We start from the raw sequence: 26752 nt of genomic DNA, 5'->3' as shown, positions 1-26752 counted from the left end.
TTTTTAAAATTTGAATGAATCAAACTTTTACATTTGGTTTAAATTGTTATGAAATGATTATACATCGGTCAATAAGTGCAAAATTACCTCTTCATCACTTTCATTAGTGTTTATTGATGTGGTTCGTGCATTGTGTTGCCAAACAACATAGTGTTTCTTCTTCTTCATAGGTTTCTTGTATCTCTTTTCTTCAATATGTCATTTCAAGTTAATTAAAAAATAATAAAGTTTTATATGTGGAGGCTTTTGAAACATTTGCATGTATATAAAAAATAGTTCCTGGTATTGTTTTCTTAGAAATCTTGAAATCTTCATTACCATAAGATTTGAATATTCATTATTTGATTTTTCTTCTTCATCTCTAACATCTCTTAGATATTACAACTTTGAGTGTTATACAATTTTTTTTCTTTTCCTTTCTTTATCATCTTCTTTTAATCTCCCGTATTCAAGCTTATGTTCTCTCATTTTTCCAAAAAAAGAAGTTGGCATACTCATTAAAGTAAGATTATTGGACTTGAAGATTCTTATCACCTTAAGTTGCCAAGTTCTATTAAAGTACTTCAATTTCTTGATGTCCAAGTTTTTTTTTTCATACTTCTTTTCAAAGACAATCATTCATTATGTGAGTAGAAATTTATAATTTATAATTTATAATTAGCTTAATAATGTTTTTAATTCCTAAAATTTAAGATAAACTAAATCTCATCTCTAAAATTTTAAAGAAATAATTTAATTTTCCAAAATATTAAATATGATTTTAATTTATGAATATTAAGTTTAAAAAAATAAAATATTTTTTAAAAACTATTTTGAATCCTTCAAATTTAATATTTTGAGAATAAAATCATATATTTTAAACTTAAAACACTAAAATAAATTATTTTTAATATGATATTGAAACCAAATTAATCTAACATTTTTTCAAACTAGAAGAATCATAACTAAATTTAGAAAAAAAATTGCACAATATATATTAATATATTTTTTTAAGTACAAAAAAAAAACACTCTTAATACAAAACATTTAATTCTGTTTAAAATAATTAAATAGTACAAATAATTTAATTATAAATAAAATTCAAATAAAACTAAAAAAAATGAAACCTTCTTTCATATCGATTCGAGTTCTCTATTTACTCTTTCCGTTTTGGGGTTGAGTTTGTTCGGGAAATCCACAATTGGAGGGAAAATGTCGGTGAATCTCACTGAAAACGCGATTCCGGCGATAATTAGTGGCGACGTTAACGCCAAACCGCTTGTTCAGGTTCTGGACGTGGCGTTAGTCTCCAACACCAACAACTCGCAGCAGCAGAGATACCGTCTTCTGATTTCCGACGCCGTTTTGTCTCACCACGCGATGCTCGCCACTCAGCTCAACGACCGAGTCCGAACCGGTCGGGTTCGGAAGGGTTCGGTTGTTCAGCTTCTCGATTATATATGCACTCCCTTCAAGAACCGCAAGTCTCTCTCTTCTCTGCAAATCTAATTTTGGATTTATGTCATTTCTCTAATTATGCTCAAATTAGTTTTGTTTCCGTTGCGAATATAATAAAGTCCATGTGATTTCACTTTTTTATGTTATATGGTTCGAATTTCACTTCTTAAAGCAAAATGTAACATAACCTTATTTGTCGTGTTAGCATTTGCAAACCCTGATAATTCGAATTAAAAGGAGAGGCGGTCGAATTTTGGTTGAATGAATTTTATATTTGATTGGTTAGAGTGTGTATAAAGAAATGCAATTGCAACTTAATTAGAGATATGCAAAACCTTTGCATTTAGTTGTTATGCTTAATGTGTCTGTGTATAGATGGATTCTAAGGAATAAAGAACATGTTGCTGATTGAATCTTGCATCTTCAACTTTAGGTTTATCCTGTAAAATTAGTTTATATACTTATTTGTTTTTCCTTGCACAGGATTATTATGGTTCTAAACATGGAAACTATAATAGCTGATTTTGAGATCATTGGGAATCCGAAGCCATCCTTGGATTCAGATTTACCAAGTGTGAGAGCTATAGCAGATAACACTGTGGAGAATTTGGCCAGGAGTAACAATACTAGTAATACTATTAGTAACTCTGCTGCTCAAAATGCAAGTCATGATAAAGCCCAGAATTTCAGGCCAACAATTCAACCTCCATACCAACCGCCTCCAGTTTACAAAGGCCGTGGTGCAGTTGTGAAAAATGAGGCGCCAGCACGCATCATTCCTATAGCTGCTTTAAATCCTTATCAAGGTCGGTGGGCTATCAAGGCAAGGGTAACTGCTAAAGGGGATCTGCGCCGCTATAATAATGCACGCGGTGATGGGAAAGTCTTCTCGTTTGATCTCCTGGATTCTGATGGAGGTGAAATACGAGTAACATGCTTTAATGCTGTTGTTGATCGCTTCTATAATGTAATTGAGGTTGGTAAAGTTTACATGATATCGAAAGGTAGCTTAAAACCTGCACAGAAGAATTTCAACCACTTGAAGAATGAATGGGAAATTTTTTTGGAATCAACTTCAACAGTGGAGTTGTGCCCGGATGAGGATGATTCTATACCTAGACAGCAGTTCTCATTTCGACCTATCAGTGACATTGAGAATGTTGACAATAACTCCATCCTTGATGTTATTGGGGTTGTGACATCTGTGAACCCTTCTGTTCCCATCTTGAGGAAGAATGGAATGGAAACCCTGAGAAGAATTTTGAGTCTAAAAGACAGTTCTGGCAGGAGTGTTGAATTTACACTGTGGGGAGAATTTTGCAACAGGGAAGGGCAACAATTGCAAGAGATGGTAGATTCTGGGTTTTTCCCTATTTTAGCAGTCAAAGCGGGGAAGGTGAATGATTTTAGTGGAAAGTCGATAGGCTCTATTTCTACCACACAGCTTTTCATAAATCCTGAGTTCCCCGAGGCCAATAGCTTAAGACAATGGTTTGATCTAGTTGGAAAAGATTCTGCTTCCCATTCAATTTCTAGGGACGTTATTCCTGGAGGATCGAAGAATGAGGTACGCAAAACTGTATCTCAAATCATGGATGAAGGTCTAGGACGATCAGACAAGCCAGACTGGATAACAATAAGGGCAACTATATCGTTCATCAAGACTGATACATTTTGTTACACAGCTTGCCCTCTGGTGATTGGAGATCGACAATGCAATAAGAAAGTGACTAGGTCAGGAAACACAAGATGGCAATGTGATAGATGCAATCAGGAATTTGAGGAGTGTGATTATCGATACCTTCTGCAAGCTCAAATTCTGGATGGCACAGGATTAACTTGGGTAACTGCTTTCCAGGAAGCAGGTGAAGAGATTATGGAGTATTCAGCGAAAGATCTGTACATGTTGAAACATGAACAACAGGATGATGAGAGGTTTGGAGAAATAATCAAGAGCCGACTCTTCAAACAGTTTATGTTTAGGCTGAAAATCAAAGAGGAATTATATGGCGATGAACAAAAGGTCAAGATTACTGTAGTTAAGGTAGATAAGGTGAACTATTCTTCAGAGAGTCAATACATGCTTGATTCGATTTCCAAGTTTTGTAGGAAGTGATTGTAGCTTGGGTTCAGCTTCTTTTAGTATTATTGAGAACCATACATATAGTGTTAGAATTCAAGCATTACATAGAATTAATCATTTGTCATTACTGACTATGAGTTACTACGTACGTCATTTGTATGCCCATTGCAGACACATATATTTAGATAGTATCAATTCATGTTTGAATTTCCTGTTTCTTCTTTTTTGTGTGTGGATGTGCCTTTATATCACACAGGATATATTCGTTGCTCCTTGTATTACCTCATATGACCGAGCAATCCCACTATTCTCGAAATATCAATCATCAATTTTCCTACTATCTGATTCATTCTGATTTAATCTCAGTTATATCTGTAGTTAATGTTATATAATCGTTCCGTAGAGTTAGATATTTTCAAAATGTAATCTATCATCGGTCTGCTAGTTATTCCATTCTTATGCAGCAAAATGACGCAATCAACAAAAAATACGTTTTAAGAATTGAAGGGCTTCTGCCCAAGTAGAGAAGAAAGGTCACATATTACACAACAGAGGGTTCACTTCATTGCTGAAGAAAAATACATTACAGATGCTGCATACCATTATAGGAGTTAAAAAAAAAAAAAAAATAGAACACAGTGCCTCAGAAGTTCATCAGCTTCGTTTGACGGGATCGAAATTGGCAACACCAATTACAACACCAATAATGGCCACAACAACAACTCCACCGGCGGCGATGCTGAGCAAAAAGTTCTTGAGAGAAGGTGAGACAGCAGCCTCGGCCACATCAGGAGCCATCATTGAAGCCGTCAATGCAGCTGCTGTGAGCCCTGTGACAACTTTCTCCTTCATGGAGGCTCTCACTTGAAACCTTCCATTGGGATTTGATGCTGCAACTGCTTTTGAAGACCGTAGAGGCAGTGGCTTGAAGAAGGCATCAGAGGTAGGAAGCACCTTCTTGTGGGTGGCACAAGTTACTGGCATAGCCATTGAAAGTGCAGAAGTGGAAGCCATTTCTTCTCTGTACTTTCTTTCTTTCTTCCCCTGCTTATTCTTTGTTTACTGGGTAGAAGTTGGTGCGAAGAGTGAGGAAATGGGTTGATTATATTTTAACTTGCTTTGAGAGAAATGGTGGTGGAGGCAGAAGTGGAATGAGAGGTCGAAATTTTGGGCATATTTGCCTCTATCTGACGTGGCAGCTTTCCTATTGGAAACTGATGGATAAGGTTATCTTATCTGTCCTATCATTACCCTTTGGGTTCAAATTTTAGTGAGGTTTTCAATTCTGTATTTATGCTTCTAGTTATTTATACCCTACTATTTCAGCCTAATAAACACACCATCATTTTGATTGGCGTAGCTTAATTCATATGCTGGATTTACTTTGAATTATCCAAATTTATAGTGAAATATCAATTAATATGATTTTAAAGTAGATGATTACTGGGTGATTCAGAAGAATTGGTTCTAAATCAAAAAAGGATTTTGAATTTTAAAAAAAAATTATGTTGTTTTTATATGCTCTTGTTTTAACTTTTCACAGTAAAAACATCAGAACATAAATTATTTTTATTAAAAAACAATTTTGTAAATATTTATGCATCAGAACATATTATTTCCTTTCTAGGAAAACCTCTCAGTGGTCTTTACACCCTACTATCTTTAAAATTTATGATGGATATTTGTGTTCATGGTGCGGTTTTGTAATTATACGTGATTTAGTTTGAATATTAAAAATTTAAACTAAATCAAACTAATTTGGTGCGGTTTTTTTATTTAGTTAGAATATTAAAATTTAAACTAAATCAAACTTATTTTTTTGCAAATTAGTTTGAATCGATTTTGTGATTTTATTTAAATTTTTTTACTATTATACGTATTATATAGAGTATGAAAACACATTTTTTTTAGTATTAATAAATTATTTTTAACTAATAGTGTTATACAATTTTTCATTTATCCCATATAGAGTATGAAAAAACATCAACAAATAAAATATGATCTCAACAATGTGCACACTCTAGTCATATAAATTACTTATATCATTCTTTTAAATATGTTTGTCTTCAATTTTTAGAAAAAATTGGAATCAGTCCCTTTTGAAAATCTTAAACTAATTTAGTCTTTCATATTTAGAAATGTGTAGATTTAGTCTTTTAAACCAAGTTTCTTTTAAGTTAATTTGATGTTTCAAAAGTGTTTCTTAGTTAACATCGAAAAGAAAATATGTCAAACGGTGTAAACAAATTAAAATACTATAATGAAATGTTGAAATGTGTTTCAAACGTCAAATAAACTTAATAAAATTTAGTTAAAAGTATTAAATCCATGCATTTACAGGATTGAGGGACTAATTTGGTTCAAGGCTTTCAGGAGAGATTAATTTTAATTTTCACTCAAAGTTAAAAGACCAAAAATATATTTAACCCTACTTTTAAATAGCATAAAAACAAAGAAAATAAATACAAAAGGATAAAGATACTAAAACCTATTCAAGAAAACAAATCTATAATAAGGTTAAGAATATCTATATTCCTAAAAAAAACATATTGAAGATAATTTTGAATAACATTTTATTGGAAATTCTCACAGAAGTTTGAATATCATTCTGAATTCTCACCTTAAGTATTAGAAAATTGAACAACATAATAAGATTAGAAATCCATAAATTTATTGGATTAAAATAGTTTTAATCTCTTACGTACGTTAAACTCGAATTTCACTGATATTATATCTTTTCAATAAATTGTTTTAAAGAAATTTATTGGTGATATGAAAGTACCTTTTAAAAAGAATATTCAAATTCATTATCTTAAAGTTTGACGTTAATTCGTTATATAGATTAAACTTATATATTATTATTATTATTATTATTATTATTATATCTCTCGTATAGTTCTCCGTCCATCCTATTTTATCATTGATTACATCTCATTCGATACCAAAGCATGCAAGATTATCATCATAATCATTCTTTTGCACTTAAACTTCATATTAGGTCATTTAGATAGAAATACCAAGATTATTTTTTTATGTTAAACTCTCTTCTTGTTACTCTCTTCTCTGCTTCTAATTTTATACGGTGTTTGTGGTGGACATTTATTAATTGATGATATTTCATGGACTCTTGTAAATATTATTAGAATGTCGCTGTTTGATTTTTCATTTAAGATATCGTTTGAACTAAATATAAAAAGTCAGAATTAATTTGATTCAATTGTAATTTAATATAAAAATTTAACCAACTTGAACTATAATATTATGCATTGGATTGACTTCAACAGCTTTTATTATCATAAAATTATTAATTTTTTTTTATAAAAAAACTATTAATCATTGTAGATAAAAGTTGTCAAATAAAAATCCACTATTTATTATAATTATTCTCGTATGTATAATTCAAATTTTATCACATAGAAAAAAAATGTTTAATTAGTCGGACGGTACCCACTTTTGTTTAAATGTGTCAGTTTGGTACCCGCTTTTAAAAAGGTGTCAATCGAGTCCAAACTTTTGAAAAAAAATGTCTCAATTAGGTTCTTTCAGAAAAAAAAAAAATATTAACGCCGTTAACTTTATTCATGACTTTTATCACTAAATTTTAATATAAATATCATCAATAATTTTTGTTTAAAAGGGACCTAATTGAGACATTTCTTCAAAAGTTAGGACTCAATTAATACATTTTGAATAGCGGATACCAAACTGACATATTCGAACGAAAGTGAGTACCATCCGACAAATTAAACCAAACAAAACAATATAATTATATAGTTAAAAATACATCGTAAACTTATTATTTTGTCATAATAAAATTAAATATATTATAATTACAATATAAAAAAATCGTAAAAGAATGTAGTATTATATTAAATAAAATCAGTTTAATTTTATTTTCAGTAATTCGATGAATAAAAAGTGAACCTAAAATATTAAAAAAATAAATTGATTTTATTTAATTTTAGATCTTTTGAATTCTTTTTGGATTGATTCAACTTTTAATACTTCTACCAATTACTATCAAAATTGATCAATACATGAATCTATAACTCAAGAATAAAACTACATAAATTTTCATATGAAAACTATAAAATGTAGATAAAAACTTATGTTTTTGATAAAAATTATCATTTCATAGTTAATTTACGATGATAAGAGAACAAAAAGGGTTAGTCTTTTAAATAATATGTACGTCTACTAATATTTCTGTCTCCTGATAGTTGGACTGTGAGGAAAAAATTATCTTATATTTATATTTATTCATTATAAAGATTTACATATTACAAAGAATTACCTAAAAGATTGTATATTAAAAATAATTAAATATCTTGTTTAATTGCACCTAATTTAATGTTAAGTATCTTTCATATCTTTAACATATAATTATTTATATATAAAATATTTGGAGTATGAATAAAATGTTGTGAATATGATTAAGAATCCAATCCAACCATAACTTATTTTAGATGATTCAGACATTTTTCGTAAATAAAGATTTATTTGTCCCTTTCTATATTGACTTTGAGTAACCTTTTTCTTTTTTCAAAACCTTTGAAAAGAGAAGTAAAAGTAGCAATTTATTCTTGCACGTGCTGATTTTGTTATTTTGATAATATTAAAACGATTATTTTAAATGTCAGAATCAATGTGCCAGATCAATCAAAATTATGAACGAATATCTCAAAGTCAAAATTCTAAACCACTCAAAATTCAATGCCTGCTGAAAAAAATATATTTTTAACTGTTCTTTTAAATTTTTACTTATTTTACTATTATGTGTTAGTGATAAAATGTTCTTTTGCAAAATGTGATGATAAAATAACATTGTTTTTAAAAATATGTTAATAATATTTTGCCATACATATAATAGATTGATAAGATTTACAAAAGTTGATCATAAAATACGCTGAAAAGAAAACCTAGATAGTAAAATTTAAATCCATTATCAATTATATTAACAATTATGTTAAATGATAAAGTGTGTAATTAAGTTTGCAGAAATATACATTTTAAATAATTAACTTAAAGTATCAATTATTATTATTTATCTTATAAAACATATAAATTAACTATTTAAAGTAATTTTACCACCTCTCATAATTTTATATTATTTTATTACTTAAAATAATTCATATTATTAAAATTAAAAATTTAATTACAATCAAAGCAATCATTTTTCTTTTCACCATTTCAATCACATTTTTGCTTCCAAAACATTGATTTCTACACTCACATATGTAGTGTTCAAAGCCCTGCAAATTAAGCAAACTCAAATTCAAGTATGAATGTAACATTAAGTTACTAACCAAATTAAACATAGAAAAAGTTCAAAGTACAAGCACAAATTTCTTGACCATATATGGCTGAAAGATCTGTCATAACAATGGATGCTATTATGAACACAACACAGATCACAAAAAAGACACAAAACATAACTCAGATATCACATAGTACAAAATAGTACAATATTAACACCAAAAGATCATCATACAATATTAACTCAGATCATCAATTTATTAGCCTTTAAACACGACCCTTCAGCTACATGCATTCGATATAATCACTATCTAAACCATAATTAATAACTTTAGTACATGCTACAATCTTGACCTTTGCATTTTTCTAAGACACTTCTACCAACACTATTAAAAACAACTACTAACATTAAGTTTAGCCAAGAGGCTTAAGCTAATTCATTAGGAAATACAGTGTACAAACCAATTTCACTACTTATCATCAAATTTGCCACTCATCTTTGATCTCAAACTAGATAGACCGTGGAGAGAAGCATTAGATTAGAACCAATATGACAGCAAAAAGAAAAAAAATGTGTTACACACTTGCACCCTATGAAAGTACAAGATATCTTCAAAATGTCTGTGCTGTTGAGTCTTGTGACCTTACATAACTGAGATGAACTTCTTGTGGGAGCAGATGATATTTAATATTAAGATCTTCAAGAATTTTCTTTAACTCCAGCACTAATTCGGATCTTCTGCTGTTCTTCTCCCCATAGTTCTGAAAATTGATGGTGTGAGTAACATACACAGCCATTTTCATCTTATTCACATTCTCAATATCCTTAACCACTACATTGTGGTTGGGACGCCAATGCCGAGGTCTACTCTCCAAATATCTGCAAATTTTGTCCAAACATAAAAAGTGACTTCATTCAAACAAACAGATAACTGAGACAATGTGTAAAGAAATAAGTAATCTCTAGCTTAAACAATCACTATGGAGAACTTCAGAAGTACTATACTATATTAGAGAAGTAAAAGTCGAAGCTAAACCCTTTGCTTATCACACCAATGGAAGGAAAAGAACAGTTGAACAAAAATCTAACATTAAAAGTTATAGATGAAAAACATAGTAAAAACGTACACTTTTAACTTTGCCTTCAAAGCTCCAATACTTTCAACAGAGGTAGAAAAATCAACAGCAAATTCAACAGAATCACTCATTTCTGGACTCCTGTAGAAGTTACTGATTGGCTTGGTTGCCAGAACTGAATTTGGATAGGAAATCTTTTCATTGTCATATCTCAGAAAGACGGTGGTTAGTATGTTCATCTCTTCCACAACCATCTGGGAACCATAGTAAATGTGTGAGTCAGGTATGTTTTCATGAATGAATGTGGAGAGAGTTCAGAGTTGAAAACTACCTGAACTCCATCAATAACACAGCGATCACCAACATCAAAAGGGTGCATCACAAAAACAAATATAATGGCTTCAAACACAGTCTTAGCTGTGTTGCCAAACATGAAAACCACAAGTAAAAGCTGGGATGAAATAAAGACAAGAACTTCAGTAGTTAAGAATCCCATTATAAGAAGCCACGCAATAAGGATCACAATAAGCAGGACGAAAGAAACAAGCATATTCAAGTCATCAACAGCTGTGTTGGTATCATTTAGTGAATGTACGAGCGATCGGCGTTCAAAGTAGACTTTTACCTGCAAATAAGAATAATATCTGAGCATCATGCTTGTGGCATTGGAATGAATTTTAACTTGATAACTTAACATATATACATTCCAGTGAAGCAAAATTGAAAGATATTGGACCTCGTATATTGTTTAACCAATTCTTAGGATAAGACAACAATGTTAAAGAAAATTCTCTGACACGAGGAAATATTTTGGAAATTGGAACTATGTAAATGCTCTCAGTAAACATTATATACTATATGAAGAGACTTCACCAGCCAGTTCTTGAGAGACTTCCTCTTAATTCTTCTAGTCTCAACTGCCCCTTCAAATAGTGGAAGCACATTTTCCACTTCTTCATTTTTCATGAATCGCAAGAGGTCATCCTTCTCAATATAACTGAAATATTTGAGGGTGAAATGAGAACAAGAGGCAATTCCAGAGAAACTGAATCAGAAAAAAAAAGTTGCAGAATTTTCAAAGGGTAACAATGTTACTTGTGTCCTGGCTTGGCTACGTTCCGAAAAATTCTGTATGCAGCTGCCTTTGCTTCCCACTCGCTATTAATTTCATTATCTTTCTGGTCATTCTCATCTTCATCCGGTGCATAGGAGATGGTAGACAACCCAGAACTCTTTATCACATTAATCAAACCTTTCATTGTCCAAGCAGAAACTTTCTCTGGTTTCATTTTCTTGAGCTTGTCTACATCAATGACTTGTTCTTTCTCCCCTTCTTTCTCACTATTCATGGTCTTAAAACTGAGTTGACCAAGATTTGAAGTCCAACCTACATTTTCAGCCACCTCCCTCAAGGGAGGACCTGAAAGAGTCTTGAGAATGTATTGATGAAAGATTGATTCTTGCACCCTGTCAAAAAATCTAGTAGATTGAAATTTCGAAGCTAAAAGCTTTATCAACAATGTTTTGACCAACCATATAGCTGCTCCAAGAAGACAAGAAGCAAGGGCCCTAGTAATGTAACCAAGAATCTTAGTAACCTTTCTGGTTCTCTTCACTCCATGGTTGAAAAGCAGTCCCCATGTCAGAAGAACCAAACTTAGCCATATAAAGCCCTGAACACTCTTCTTGACACCATAAACAAAATACAAAACCTTCTTCTTAAACAAAAAGTTCCTCTCAATCAAGAAAACCAAAACATTGATAAGCCACTCTGTGACCAGTCTACCACAGAGGACAACCAAAACCAATACACACCATTTCCACAGTTCCAATCCCCAAATAAACCTTTTTTGCAACTTATTCACAGTCAAGCATGCAATTAAAAACCCCACGATGCAAGAAAAAGCAAACAACTCTACAACTCTGCACTTCTTACCAGATCTCTTGCTCACTTCAACATTTGCAGTCTTGTACACTTCTTCGTCATCATCTTCTTCTTCCCCTGGTATCCCAAGGAAAGGGCTTCTTGGGGTGACAACAGTTGCGTCAGGAACATTCTTGTTAAGAGAATTCCTTGCAGGTGAACTTGTCTTTTTAGCCTTTTCTTCGACAAAGTTTGCATCTTTTGGACACGCCGGTTCCACCATTCTGGACTTTGGCTTTGAAAACTCCGACCGACCCATCAACCTCTTTGTAGTTGTCACCAACTCTGAGGATACTTGACCATTGTGCTCTGTGATTTCACCATGAGAATCTCTAAACCCTTTACCTATCTGGATATTATGGTGAGGAGAAAGGGAACATTTTTCAGCTACTGGGAAGCTTCTGGAAACCCTTTGCTCCTTTGCTTTAATGGCTTCTTCAGTGTCTGAAATTCGTAGAACCACCTCGTTCTTTGTCTTTTTCTTGTCTGCCACGTCTCCTTCTTCTTCCATGTCAAGGTCACAACTTTTTAGTTTCTAGATTCTCCCAAAAGCAGGTCTTAGATTTCTAGGAGTGCAACAACCGTTTTCTGCTACATTGAAGCTGAAACTTGTAGAAGGTTCAACTGGGGTTAGTGAAGTTAGAAATTTTCAGGTAATGTTTGAAAACTCTTATTTTGGGAATAAAGATGGAGATTGAGGATTAGAGAATTAAAAAAAAATGAAAACCATTGAAAGTGAGATTATTTAAGTTAAAATAAAAAAAAAATACAAAAATAAACAAGATGTGAAAGAAGTTTATGTATTATTAATAGTAAGTAAAATTGTTTATGCGAGAAGAAATAAAGTGAAAATATATGAAAAGTAAAATATATTTATTTATTATATAATAAAAAACATTGATATAATAAAATTTAAAACATAAAATAATAAAATGTTAAAGACATAAACAATTTCCTAAACTTCCATAAAATTTTGATGTTAGCACGGAAAGTTTATTATACATGTAAACTTTCTTGTTTTTGGTGTTTATTATTTATTCATCCAAGAAATTTCCACACATCGAAACAAACATGCTTTTAAGGCGAAGAAGACGGAACATTAATAAAAATGTAACAGGAAAAAACAAATAACTATAATGATGCGCATCTTTACGCATTTTTTCTTTGCGGCGCCACTTCTCATTATTTGAAACAAAAGCTGTAAAAATGGAAATTTTAAGTTTGGTTTGCTAAACATCATAAAGTGCAATATATGGTCCTGATTTAGTCATATATATGGGGTTCTGGGAGGGGAACCGCCTGGCGGCACATTTCCGGCCGCCAGGCGACTCTTGGAGTTACACTAAATTTCTAGGTTACGGATGAAGCGTCTGGCGGTGCTGGTTGAACCGCCAGGCAATGCGGGGCCATTTTCCTATTTTGGGGTTTTTTAGAATTCTGGGTTAAATCTGATCGGTGGGAAAGTTGTTGGTGATTGACAATAGATGAATTCGATATTACATGATGTCCAGTTTACGCATTAGTAGGTAGAAATGAATGAAACAGTGATTTAATGTGACGGAGATGAAAGCGGAGTACTCTTGGGATGAAATTGTCGTGATCCTTGCGGGGTACGGTGGTAGTGAGGTGGGGGGACTGAAATTATTGGAGTTGTTATGCCAAAATGGGAGGAATTGCATTAAGATAGATGATAGGTGGTGGTTGGGAAGGTTAGCAGTGGCGAAAGAGAGCAGGATGGCTCTCAGGTCTGGTATGCCTGGCGGGAGATCAGTTACCGCCAGGCGGCAACGTTACAGCAGTGGCAAACTGGAGGTCTGGTTGGACTGGTTCGGGCTGGAGGAGTGGAAATTCGTGCAGTGGGGGTAATAATATTGGGTGGGAACAAATTTGACTACGAGATGAATTGGAAAATTAGGGGAGTGTAGACTTAAGTATGACTAATAAGATGGGGTCAATTATGGGGTGGACAGGGAAAAGAGAATGTTGACAGATAGGTCTTAGGGCTGAAAAATACCTGCAGTGAGGTGAATGCTTTTTGGTCAGATTGGGTACCAAAAAAAAAAATAGAGGGGGACGTCCTGTGAGCTTAATGGAAGGACTAATCATGCTATGGTCAGACTAGGGGATAATGTGTATATGGATGATTGGTAGTTGATGGGGGATTTTCTAAATAACCTTAATTAGTGTATGGAGAATAACAGAGGAATGGAGTGTAGATAAACCAGCACGTGACGAGGTTCTGAGATGGCGCCTGGCGACGGGGTTCAACTCGCCAGGCGGTAGTAGCGGTACAGTGGGTCTAAATAACAAGAGGCGCCTGGCGGTGAGGGAGGTCCCGCCAGGCGATAGAGAACGAACAGAGGCGATATGGGTTGCGTCCGCCTGGCGGTGGGAACGTTTCCGCCAGGCGGTTGTTGCAGACTTTGTAATTCTTTTGGAGGCGCTTGGCGCCTGGCGGCACGTGTCCCCCGCCAGGCGGTCTGGAAGCTGACAGTGCCTGGCGGTACGTGTCCCCCGCCAGGCGATTTATACTGCTGCAGCTTTGAGTTTTGATTATGAATTCGTGATCTACAGTGCGTTTAATGGTGCTTTAAAGGTGAGATTGTTGGTGTTCCTGGAGTTGTGGCTCGGAACGTATCCCTTGAGTTATGGCTCGGGATAGGGGTTAAGCACGTGGTATTCCTTGAGTTGTGGCTCGGAATAGCATCTCTAGAGTTGTGGCTCGGGATGACGGATGAACACGAGGAACCCTTGAGTTGTGGCTCGGGTTAGCGAGTGTTGCCGTGTGAGTGTGCTGGTTGTGGCCAGTACGGATGGGTCCGGATAGATTGCCCTCCTCAGTTGTTAGCTGACGAGTTTGGTAGTCTTGGGACGATACAGACTATGTTCGTATATGGGAACTCTACCTGGCGTTGCGGTGTATGATTCGTAGCATGTTTTCCCGTACGTGCTCTATCGGTTGTGGCCGATAGGTATGACAGCAAGTCACCTTGAAGTAATCCTTAGACGTTGTAGAACACGAATAATCTGATTGGAGGTCAGATGGTAGGAATTAAAGAACTGGGTAATGTGATATGTTTATGTTATATACGGTATCTTATGTTGATATGCTTATGTTTCTGCAACTTTATTCATGTGATTTAATTGTTAAGCTCACCCTATCTGCATGTGTGTGGCGATGATCGTGTACGCGGTACACGGGAGCAGATTCTGTTGATGCAGGTGGCTCAGGTGACGCTTAGCCGCAGAGAGGGGTTAGATGTGGGGAAAATGCTTAAGTTTCTTTATTGCCTTTGAAAACAGTTATAAACCCTGATGGGTAATTTTATGACGTGTTGTTTTGGTATTCATAGACTTATTTGATGGTTTAATAAAGTTTCTAAATTTTCCCGCCGTTTTGGGGAAATGAAGTATTATTAAAAGCACGTGGTTTTATTTATTTCATTTATTTATTTATAAATCAGTAATATCCTGGCGGGATGTTACACAAGGCATCATACATCACATTTCATGCATATAAATAGAGGAATAAGACATACCCTATCAGACACTGATGACGAGACTTTACTTACTGCCACCTCAAAATGAGTACTATTGATAGTTTTATCTTTGTCTTTCACGATGGCCATTGGCGCTATCTTCACTTGTATAGTCAATCCAATCAGTATCTCTCGAACTATCTCTCTTTTCCTATAATCCTACCTACAGAATTTGTCCCCACAATAATCAAATAAGCATATATACATACATAATATACAACAATGATATGAGAATTCACATGTATCATCAGTGGCGGATCTTCACCAAGAGTTTTGGAGGGGCCATAATAATATAATTTTTTGATCATTTGATTGGACCATTAGTATAACACTTTAAAAAAGGACTCTTCTATAAAACAATTGGATCGTTAGATTGAATTATTAGTATAATGCTTTAAAAACTTTAAAAGATGTAAAGAAATATAATTTAACTTGTTTTCATCTTTAAGTGTAGCTTCCCTTTTACTACTTCTACAACATAAATTCATTATTTTATTCTCCATCGATATGTTTTTTTTAAATATACTAAAAAATAATTTATCATAATCTAATAAAATATTGAGAGACATAAGTATTAGAAGAAAAATATATTATAATCAAGTCACAATTAAAAATCGGTTATAAAAAAACACATAATACATTATTTTTTTCTTCTATAATAATAAAAACTAAATATACAAAAAGCTCATGAGATAAAAAATAATTTTAATAACTATTAAAGTAATATTTCATCATCAAGTAAGACAAGAAAGAGTTACATTTTTTTTTCTTCGAGAAATGAAGGAAATAGATGAGAAATGAGAGCAAACATAATGAGTATGTGTCTAACTTCATTTTTCTTCAAAAAAAAAAACATATGATAGTGAGAGATGAGTACAATTTTGTCAAAATTTTAAAAGGCAATGACAGAAGAAAATAAAAAATATTTTAATAAATGTTTGATTTAATTACTCTTTTGGTTATTGTTTCCAAAAATGTAAGTTGATCTTCCAGTTCTTTTAGTTTCAATTTAGTGGCATTTTGATATTTTTAGACGAAAACAGATACTAGAAGACTAATTAAACCTAAATATTTTTTTTATTTTTTATTATTTATTAACATTAAATATTATATTTTATAAAATAAATAAAGAAACACAATTTAATTATCATCAATTTCTAAAATATATTATTTATAATTTTAAAATTTTCAAAATTTTTAAAAATTAAAAAAAATGGATATATAATTTTGAAAAAATTAAAAAATATTTGGGGGGCCTAGGCCCCTCCCTGCTCCTAAGAGGCTCCGCCTTTGTGTATCATATACGATATGTATCTGATACATCAATACATTTATTTTGAAAATAATAAGATAAGATATAATTAAAAATTTACAATGTGATATAAATATATGATTGTTATTGTGTGAATCCAAATTAAAATCAAATGTCTTAAAGTTGTTAATATAAAAATTATAAATTATTATCATCATAAAAGTATTGTTCCTCCATACATTACATTTTTCATTAATAAATATCGATAAAGTATCTTAAAATATTGTAGCATTCTTTAACCTAGATTGAAGTATACATAATAAGAATGTGACATCAATAAAGAACATAGATAAACCATTCTTGCAAGATCAGCGCCACTTAGGTTTTCACAAACTTACATTCTTGCAATTGCACTCAAATCTACAGTGGCATCGATCGCCTTAGTCCTCACAAGAGTTTTCAATATCAAAGCTCGCTCATCAAAGCTGGGAAATGGATCATAGAGTAGTTTACCAAATCTATCGAGGCGTAAGAGAACACGATCCATCAACTCAGGCCTGCAAAAATGAGAAACTGAACTTTGAATATGGCTGTGATGTGTAATGAAATAACTACTTCCAGAACAAATATGGTGAACAAAGTGTACCTATTTGTAGCACCAATCACAAAAACACCCCGTCAAACATGGCACAAAAATAATTTTTTTATTTAGTTTGTTATCAAAATTTTAACATGTCATGATAAAATATTCAAGTTAATCAACACTACTAAAAAAGAGAATCACTAAAAAACCTCGTCAAAGAAAATTATACATGGTGCACATGTTTTTGCTCGACTAAACAATCTTCGAATTGCAAGCTCGGTCTCTCTAACAGATTTATTTAAAAGTTGAGGACCCTAAAATTGCGACAAAGCAATTTAATCATTTATATGTTTGATTTATATTGAGTTGTATCGGTGGTAAATTTGAGTTACAGCTACATTAAATAAATTATTATGTTATACTGCACCAACTCTTTCTTACAATTGCTTGCGATGATAGGTACCTATACATGTTATTCAATGACAATTTAAAAAAAATCTTTCATTTATAAATGTATACAAATATAAGAAAGTTAAATATGTTATTATTAATCAAATACATTTTTATTTATATATTTTATATTTGTAAAAGAAAATTGGGAGGTCAAAGATTTCTCAATGTTCATAAAGATACATTATTATTATTGTTATATATTTTTGCATGCATACAAGTATCGACAAAAGTTGGACAAACATTCAACTATTAGAACCTATGATGTGCAAATACGATTCGTTTATCAGATACGACACATACCTGATACATTGATATGTTACTTTTAAAAATAATAGGACACGATACGCGATATATGCATATTGAAAAATATACAATTTTTTTAAAGAACATGATAAATATATGATTATTCTTGTATAAATTCAAATTAAAATCAAATATATTAAATATTTTTAACATAAAATTTATAAATTATTATCATCATAAGAACATTATTAGTTGATATATTAGATACTTCTTTGAGAAGTATCGGTTAAGTATCATAAAATATCAGATACGGATATGTGTAGAATAAGTATACATAATACAAATATCGGTGCATCATAGATTAGAACTTTTTTGAGGGACTGAAAATACAAGATACTTCAAAACATGAAACGAGAAGGTGAAACTCTTCTTTATTTAGATCTTCCAAAATTAATATTTATAGTCTTATACACCAATTTCTTTGACTTTTTTCACTTGTCCATTTAAAATTCATGAATAACTCCTAGTTTTAATTTTCAAATATGGCATTTTATTTATGTCTTCATTATTTAGTGACTTTAATTCTTCTTTTATTTTTGTTGGATTTTCTTCTCTTTAAAAAACTTGAAAGAACTTTAATATTTTTATTCTTTTTAGAATTCTAAAGCAACTTATTACTTTTGTTGCTCCATCTTTATTTTGAATATCAGCTATACATTTTATTTTATGCTTTAAAGACCAAATACTATCTTTAAAAATGACCATAATAATATTCTTTGTAAATTCAAGGATTTAACTTTTTTTAATGTTTAAAACATTTAAACTGAAAATAAAAAAATCTTAGATTTTTAACTCAAAAAAAAAAAAACTGTATAAAATAAGTGCAGAAACCAAATTCACCTGTTTCCAAGAACCAACTAAATCATACATCATATATCACACCATTTTTTTTATCTCTAATTAGAAAAAAAGACCATGTGGAAACAATTAGTCTATAGAACCAAAATAATAACAGCACAAAAACTCTGCTAAACACTTCCACCTGTGAAAAGGATAAGATAAATTCACAGTGCTTGAGATGTTGAGTCTTGTGACCTTCCATAACTGACATGAACTTCTTGTGGCAGCAGATGATATTTAATATTAAGATCTTCAAGAATTTTCTTTAACTCCAGCACTAATTCGGATCTTCTGCAGCTCTTATCCCCATAGTTCTGAAAATTGATGGTGTGAGTAACATACACAGCCATTTTCATCTTATTCACATTCTCAATATCCTTAACCAATACGTTGTGTTTGGTATGCCAGTGCTGAGGCCTACTCTCCAAATATCTGCAAATTTTGTCCAAAAATATCAACTAACTTCAAACACAAAGTATGACACGTTTAAGGAACATGTTTAACTAGTATCTAAGATTAAAATCTATAGCTGGAGCATAGTAAAACACGTACACTTTTAACTTTGCCTTTAAAGCTCCAATACTTTCAATAGAAGTAGAAACATCAACAGCAAATTCAACAGAATCACTCATTTCTGGACTCCTGTTGAAGTTACTGATTGGCTTGGTTGAGAGAACTGAATTTGGATAGAAAATCTTTTCATTGTCATATCTCAGAAAGACGGTGGTTAGTATGTTCATCTCTTCCACGACCATCTGGGAACCATAACAAATGTGTGAGTCAGGTATGTTTTCATGAATGGATGTTGAGAGAGTTCAGAGTTGAAAACTACCTGAACACCATCAACGGCGCAACGATCACCAACATCAAAAGGGTGCACCACAAAAACAAATATAATAGCTTCAAACACAGTCTTAGCAGTGTTGCCAAACATGAAACCCACAAGTAAAAGCTGAGATGATATAAAGACAAGAACTTTAGTTGTTAAGACACCAGTTAAAAGAAGCCACACAACAATGGTCACAATAACCACAACTGCAGAAGCAAGTATGTTCAAGTCATCAACAGCTGTGTTGGTATCATTTAGTGAATGTATGAGTGATCTCCGTCCAAGGTAGACTTTCACCTGAAAACAAGAATGATATATAAACATGTCAAGAATAATTCAAGTGTGAATCTTCCACATTGAAGAAAAACTGACAAAGTCCAACAAGAATGGTATCGATTCCTTCTCGAATGAACTCATGTTACATGTATATAATCTTTCTCTAATGAATCCCTATAAACATGTGTTGGGCTAATGATAAAATATAATGCAATATGGACTAAGTAATTTACCAGCCAGTTCTTGAGAGACTTCCTCTTAATTCTTCTAGTCTCAACTGCACCTTCAAATAGTGGAAGCAAGTTTTCCACTTCTTCAATTTTCATGAATCGCAAGAGGTCATCTATCTCAATATACCTAAAATATTTGATGGTGAAATGAGAAGAGGCATTCCAGAGAAACTGAATCAGAAAAAAAAAAAAAATGCAGAGTTTTGAGAGGGTAACAATACTTGTGTCCTGGCTTGGCTACGTTCCTAAAAATTCTATAAGCAGCTGCTTTTGCTTCCCACTCGCTATTAATTTCATTATCTTTCTGTTCATTCTCATCTTCATCCTGTGCATAGGAGATGGTAGATAACCCAGAACTCCTTATCACATTAATCAACCCTTTCATAGTCAAAGGAGAAACCTTTTCTTGTTTCATTTTCTTGAGCTTGTCCACATCAATTACTTGTCCTTTCTCCCCTTCCTTCTTGTTAACCATGGTCTTATAACTGAGTTGGTCAGTATTTGAAGTTGTACCTACCTTTTCAGCCATCTCCATCAAGGGAGGGCCTGAAAGAGTCTTGAGAATGTATTGATGAAAGATTGATTCTTGCACCCTGTCAAAGAATCTAGTAGATTGAAAACTTGAAGCTAAAAGCTTTATCAACAATGTTTTGGCCAACCACAAAGCTGCTCCAATAAGACAAGAAGCAAGGGTCAGAGCAATGAAATTAAGAATCCTACCAACCTTACTGGTTATCTTCACTCCAGGGCTGAAAAGCATATCCCATGTCACAAGAACCAAACTCAGCCATATAAAGCCCTGAACACTCTTCTTCACACCATACACAAAATACAAAACCTTCTTCTTAAACAAAAAGTTCCTCTCAATCAAGAAAACCAAAACATTGATAAACCACTCAGTGACCAATCTACCACAGAGGATAACCAATATAAATACACACCATTTCCACAGCTTCAAACCCCAAATCTCTCTTTTTTGCAGCTCAGCAACAGTTAAACTTGCAATAAAAAACCCCATGATGAAAGCAAAAGCAAACAACTCAACAACTCTCCACTTCCTACCAGATCTCTTGGTCACTTCAATATTTGCAATCTTGTACATCTCTTCATCGTCATCATCTTCTTCAGGGGGAGGAGTCCCAAGCAAGGGGGTTCTTGGGGTCACTATAGTTGCTTCGGGAACGTTCCTGTTACGAGAAATCCTGGTAAATGAACTTGTCATTCGAGCCTTTTCTTCAACAGTTTTTGCATATCTTGGACACGGTGGATCCATCATTCTGGACTTTGGCTTCGAAAATTCCGACTGACCGATCAACCTCTTTGTAGTTGTCATCAACTCTGTGGAAACTTCATCGTTGTTTCTCATCTGGGTGTTGTGATGAGGAGAAAGGGAACTGCTTTCAGCTACTGAAAAACTTTCAGAATCTTTTATTTCGGTCATTGCATTCGTGGCTCCTTCAGAGTCTGAAATTCGTAGAACAACCTCGTTCTTTGTCACTTTCTTGTCTGCCACGCTTCTTTCTTCTTCCATGTCAAGGTGACAACTTTCTCCTTTCTACCTTCTTCAAAAGCAGCTGTTAGAATTCAATCAACACAACAACCAGTAGCGGGTTCAACTGGGGTTAGTGAAGTTGGAAAATTTCCGCCAAAGTTTGAAACTTTCTGAAAATTGGAAATGGAACTGTTGAGTTGCTGTTGTTGGGAATATATTCTGTTCTTACATTTTTTGTCGAAAGAATAGAGTTAGAAAACGCAAATTGGAATCAGACAGTGATATGTAAAGTTAGAAACATGGTTGTGATTTGCATGGCGGAGGTGAAAAGTAATAATGCTAAAGCTATATAAGAATTTTCACTGTTAGAGAATAATTTATATTCAAAATTTCACAAATACAAACAAATTTAAGTAATTATATATATATATATATATATATATATATATATATATATAATATTACATTAACTGCATAACAAATTCTTAGATTAAATTTGTGTTTGTTGCTTGTATTTGTCGGCAAACTTCATGTTGGTTCTTATGTTTTAAAACTGTTACTAAATATTACATTTACCTGTAAAAACTTATGTTAATTTAGGGTATCTATTAGCTTTATAATAGTAAAATAAATTTTAAATACTAAATTTATACATAAAATAGCTAAAATCATATATATTCCAATTTTAAGGAATAAAATCAATCATTTAAGTTCAAGAACTAAATATATTTTAGAAAAAGTATAAAAATTATTTTCCAGATCTTTGTACCAATGCTTTCTTTAATGAGAACAATATGCTTTCACGAATGATTTTTATCCAAAGAATAATAGTGCACAATTTTAAAAAGTTTATTACATTAAAATAATATTTGTGTTTTATGTCCGGAAATAATGTTGAATTTTGTTTTATTTGTTATTTTAATATTTTATTACTATGTGGTGTTAGGATGGTTGAAGAAAGTTATTCGAGATTTCATTTTTTCTCTTTAGATTTGTTGTTTAGTTTATAAAGCCTTCTTTTAATATTTTCCTAAAGTTGGAAATTTTCCATCAAAAGTTTAAAACTTTCTGAAAATGACTGTAGAAAAGGAAACGCAGAAATAATAAAGAATAAAGAGTTAGAAAAGTGCGAAACATGGTTGTGATTTGCATGGCGGAGGTGGAAAGAAATAATGCTAAAGCTAATATAACGGGTAATTATTACTGTTCAGAATAATTTTCATTAGAAATTTCACAAATACAAAAAAAAGTTTAAATTATGTTTTACTATTATGCTTTTATATAAAATAAATTTGTGTTTAAAAAGTCCATATAATATTTATTATTTTTTTAATTTAATTTTGTTCTGTCATACTTTAATTCACGGAATTTTAAGTTAAAAAAAGTGTACTAAAACATGACTATTATCTTTTAAATAAATTAATTTTTGTATGAAAAAATAAAAATTACATGCGGAAGTGTTAATTACAACCACAAATTTGAATATATACCTGAAAAAGTTGACATTTTAAAAGTTCAAAAGGTTAAATATAAATATTATAGTTAATTTAACATAGGACTAATCTCGTAGTGTATGTTCTTGAGTCACACTTCCCCCTTCCTTCCCTATTTTCTATTTCAGGTTAGTTTTTGTTAATTGATATTTAAGTTTATAATGACGATGATTTTTTTTATGATCTATGTTAAATTACAATGACAATTCAAGTCATACTTGTCATTAATTTGCTTTTTTAACAGGTAAAAGTCATGCTTTACTAATTTTAATACAACAATGTCTCTCTTAACGATGGTTTGATAACTGTTTTCATAAGTCTTGTATGCAATAGTGGGTAACACACTAAAATATTATATTTATAAAGGATAATATTTCATACAAATATTGTATATAATATACTTGGTAACAGGTATATAACTATACAATATCACATACATCTCATCAATATCATCATTATTATCATGCATATTTTGTCTAAGTAAATTGTTTTCTTAAATTAAGAAGGACTTCTTCACATGCTATATGACTCCACAAAGAAGAATATGAATTTGCTTCTCTCTTGTTCAAAAGCTTATTCAATACTTGAGCAACCATTTCTTAAACATAATTTTAATGCTTTCAACAAAGTACTTGTGTCATTTGTGAATGTCTAAGCAATCACCCTATTACTTAAGTATTGATACATAATTGCATGGCCCAATACATTCCAATTTCACCACCTAAGTGATTTTGCGTGCTTTAACAGTACTAAGTTTAATGGAGAGAAAATCGATTTGTCATGCTCAAGCCTAAAATAAATTAGGGTTAAATATGTTTTAAGTCCGGAAACTTTGATATAAAATTGGAATTCGTCAATGTTTGAAACTGATATATTTTTGTCCTTAAACTTTAAAAATGAATGAATATACTAATTTTAACTCAATTACGTTAAATATTCTTCTATATGTCAAATGCATTTCATATTAACATTTAAGTTATTTATGCCGTTTTACATTTTCTTGTGTCAATGTCAGCCGAGAAATACATTTGACATGTAAAAACAAAATTAACGTAATTAAATTAAAATGATTATATCCATTCATTTTTTAAGTTTAAGAACTAAAATGTATCAAAGTTTCAAACAAACAAGACAAATTTCAACTTTATATTAAGGTTAAGCAACTAAAAACATATTTAACTTAATAAACTATTATCATTTATATATTCATCTTCTTAAAACAAAATTGTTTTAGAAAATCTAAAGTTGCATTAATATGTTTCAAAAAATAGAGTATTGCTAAAACTAAAATTCTATAAAATATTTTAAAAGAAATTGAAAAAAAAAAGTTGTATTCCAGTCAAATATTTTTTTATCGATACTTATTATCATTTTTAATGTTTAGAAATATATTTTTTTATAAAAATTCATATAAAACGTTTAAGTTATAAATGAACATATTTGCACTTATTCTAATAAAACCTATTTTGTATGAATATTGATTCATATTTATAAGCAAATTTAATAGTGTCTAAAGGATTATTTGCCATGAGAATGGATATTGGATTTTATCTAGAATACATTTTTTTTTTCGTCTTGTTAGTAAAAGAGAATCTTACACTTTTTAATCAATTATAAATTTACGTTAGAAGTGAAATTTGAAATAGTTTTATAAAACAATATTTTATTAAATAGTTTATAGTTAAATAATAATATTTAAAAATGTTATATTATGTATGCATTTATCTTGCAGTTTTCTTTCTAATCTGTCTATCTTATAACTCTTTTTCTTATAATTATTTATACCTACACGTTTGGTTAATTTTTTTCAAATAGCTAATTAAAACAGATTCTGTCAAAATTGTTCATTTATCTCTAGGAATTTTAATATAAAAAAAGGCTGTTTGTTAAATGTTTTTTAACAATTATAGGGTCCACTAAGATTATTTTCTCAAGGATGTTCTTCCTGCACTTCACTTTTTTCTTCCTACACACAATAAACATGAATTCCCAAATTACCCCTCATTAAAATTATAATATAAATTTCTATAACCATCTTTTTTAATATTTTTTGGATTGAATATATTGAAAAATATTTTTCAATTCGAAAATATATTCTGGAATAATGAATTTAGAAAATCTAAAAAAAATTATTTAATATAAATATCTATTACCATAAATAAATAATTACGTAAATTTATCAAATATGTTATATTTTATCAGATAAAAAAAATAGTATAAATTTTCTCCAATAACACTTTGTATTTCCTACAATCAAATAATAACATTAATTGGTAATTTTCAAGGGGTTGTCGGAATATACGAATTATTTTAAACTTAATTGTTCAATTTACATGGATAAAAAGAAAAAAATTAGTTCATAACCTGGGAACTACTTTATTACACACCAGAGTGGATTTTCCTATATTCGTTCTTAAATTTTATATTTATTCTTACTTTATTTGTATCTTTATTTCCATATTTCAATCAGGTATTAAATAACAGTTGCACACATAAAATAAATAACTATATTTAACTAAAATTTGATGACAATTATAACTGAATCATTTTTTCAGAAAATTTTTAAAAAAATTTGAGTGAACCTGTTAAATATCACATGAGTTAAACCATTGAGACATACCACCAACAATATTTGTGTGTATGAATTAATCTTTTAGACTTAATTATTAGTAATTTAGTTTTTATATTTTGATTTATGATTTATTTTGGTCTTCATATTTTTGTTTTTACTAAATTAAATTTTTATATTTGTTAAAAACGGTTAATTTGGTTTCTTTCATTAAGCGTTAAGGTCGATTTGAAATATGACATGTTAAAATTTAGTTCATCTTTTATATTGAAATTCTGTTTTTTTTTTTTCCTCCGTCTCCTATTTATGTAATTCTAAAAGTAAAATTCTCATAGAAAAAAACAATATGACAACTTTAAAATTTCATTTTTGTTTCTTTAACTACACCAAGTGATAACCTAAATTCTTATTTTTGTTTCTTTAACTGCACTCAGTGGATGAAGGTGGTGGGAGATGAATGATTCATAGGTAGAAAAAAAAACACAAACAAAAAACAAAATAAGAGAGGTTCAAAAATAAAAAATGATTCATATTTTAACATGTGATAATTTTGATGGATATTAATGTTAATTTAACGAAAAACATACAAATTAACTCTATTTATAAATTAAACGTAATTATTTTGTCTACTTTTATGTCCATATCAATTCATCAAGTTGTACCATTTCACAAATAAAAAGACATATATTATCAAAACACAATCACACCACTTGTCCACTATTATATTGTTAGAGTAGTTGATTTGCCTCTATTTAAATTGTTACTTGACGATACAAATGAAAAGATCTCAATTAAAACATTCAATTCTAATGTCAGTAAAGATTTCTTATGACAATCTAAATATAATATAAGGTAAACGTTTGAGAAATAACCAAAAACTTTAAAATTATACTTTATATAAAGTTATTAATGAAGTAAAAAGAATATATATAAAAAAATCACTAAAAATTATAAAACATAAAACACCACAATAATTATATTGAAAAAAATTGTAATATTTATTTATTACATATTATTCTGTAAGAGATTAATTTTAATATATTGCAAGTACAATAAACTACTAATTTATTAAAGATTAGTCTATCACTTTTAAAGTGATTATTCTAAAAACTTTTA

General features: G+C 30.9%; 4 protein-coding genes across 5 annotated transcripts; 1 reads left to right on the top strand and 3 right to left on the bottom strand.

Moving 5' to 3' along the window:
- Positions 1-1114: 1114 nt before the first annotated feature.
- RPA1A (replication protein A 1A) lies at positions 1115-4154 on the top strand. Of its 2 annotated transcripts, none has more exons than XM_028047516.2 (2): positions 1115-1463; positions 1921-4154. In XM_028047516.2, exons 1-2 carry the CDS (start codon positions 1192-1194, stop codon positions 3551-3553), a joined length of 1905 nt encoding a protein of 634 aa, XP_027903317.2. In that variant the 5' UTR covers positions 1115-1191; the 3' UTR covers positions 3554-4154. The 2 variants fall into 2 exon arrangements, with proteins under 2 accessions (XP_027903317.2, XP_027903318.2); XM_028047517.2 differs by having other exon boundaries at positions 1143-1459.
- Positions 4060-4645, bottom strand: PSBX (photosystem II subunit X). The gene has a single exon (XM_028047518.2). The coding sequence runs from the start codon at positions 4532-4534 to the stop codon at positions 4175-4177; it is 360 nt and encodes a 119-aa protein (XP_027903319.1). The 5' UTR covers positions 4535-4645; the 3' UTR covers positions 4060-4174.
- Positions 4646-9070: 4425 nt separating this feature from the next.
- LOC114196167 (mechanosensitive ion channel protein 10-like) lies at positions 9071-12437 on the bottom strand. Its single transcript, XM_028086719.2, has 5 exons — positions 10949-12437; positions 10727-10850; positions 10185-10478; positions 9905-10107; positions 9071-9656 (listed from the first exon to the last, which is right to left on the bottom strand). The coding sequence occupies exons 1-5, from the start codon at positions 12286-12288 to the stop codon at positions 9389-9391; spliced, it is 2229 nt and encodes a 742-aa protein (XP_027942520.2). The 5' UTR covers positions 12289-12437; the 3' UTR covers positions 9071-9388.
- A 6256-nt stretch (positions 12438-18693) lies between these two features.
- LOC114196168 (mechanosensitive ion channel protein 10-like) lies at positions 18694-21770 on the bottom strand. Its single transcript, XM_028086720.2, has 5 exons — positions 20304-21770; positions 20086-20209; positions 19580-19873; positions 19300-19502; positions 18694-19179 (listed from the first exon to the last, which is right to left on the bottom strand). Exons 1-5 carry the CDS (start codon positions 21611-21613, stop codon positions 18912-18914), a joined length of 2199 nt encoding a protein of 732 aa, XP_027942521.2. The 5' UTR covers positions 21614-21770; the 3' UTR covers positions 18694-18911.
- Between the last annotated feature and the right edge of the window lie 4982 nt (positions 21771-26752).

Source organism: Vigna unguiculata, chromosome 9 (assembly GCF_037176805.1).
Source record: "Vigna unguiculata cultivar grain cowpea cultivar isolate G323 ecotype 2 chromosome 9, ASM3717680v1, whole genome shotgun sequence".
NCBI lineage: Eukaryota > Viridiplantae > Streptophyta > Magnoliopsida > Fabales > Fabaceae > Vigna > Vigna unguiculata.
The sequence above is the reverse complement of the archived record's forward strand: the minus strand, read 5'-3'. Positions and strand labels throughout refer to the sequence as shown.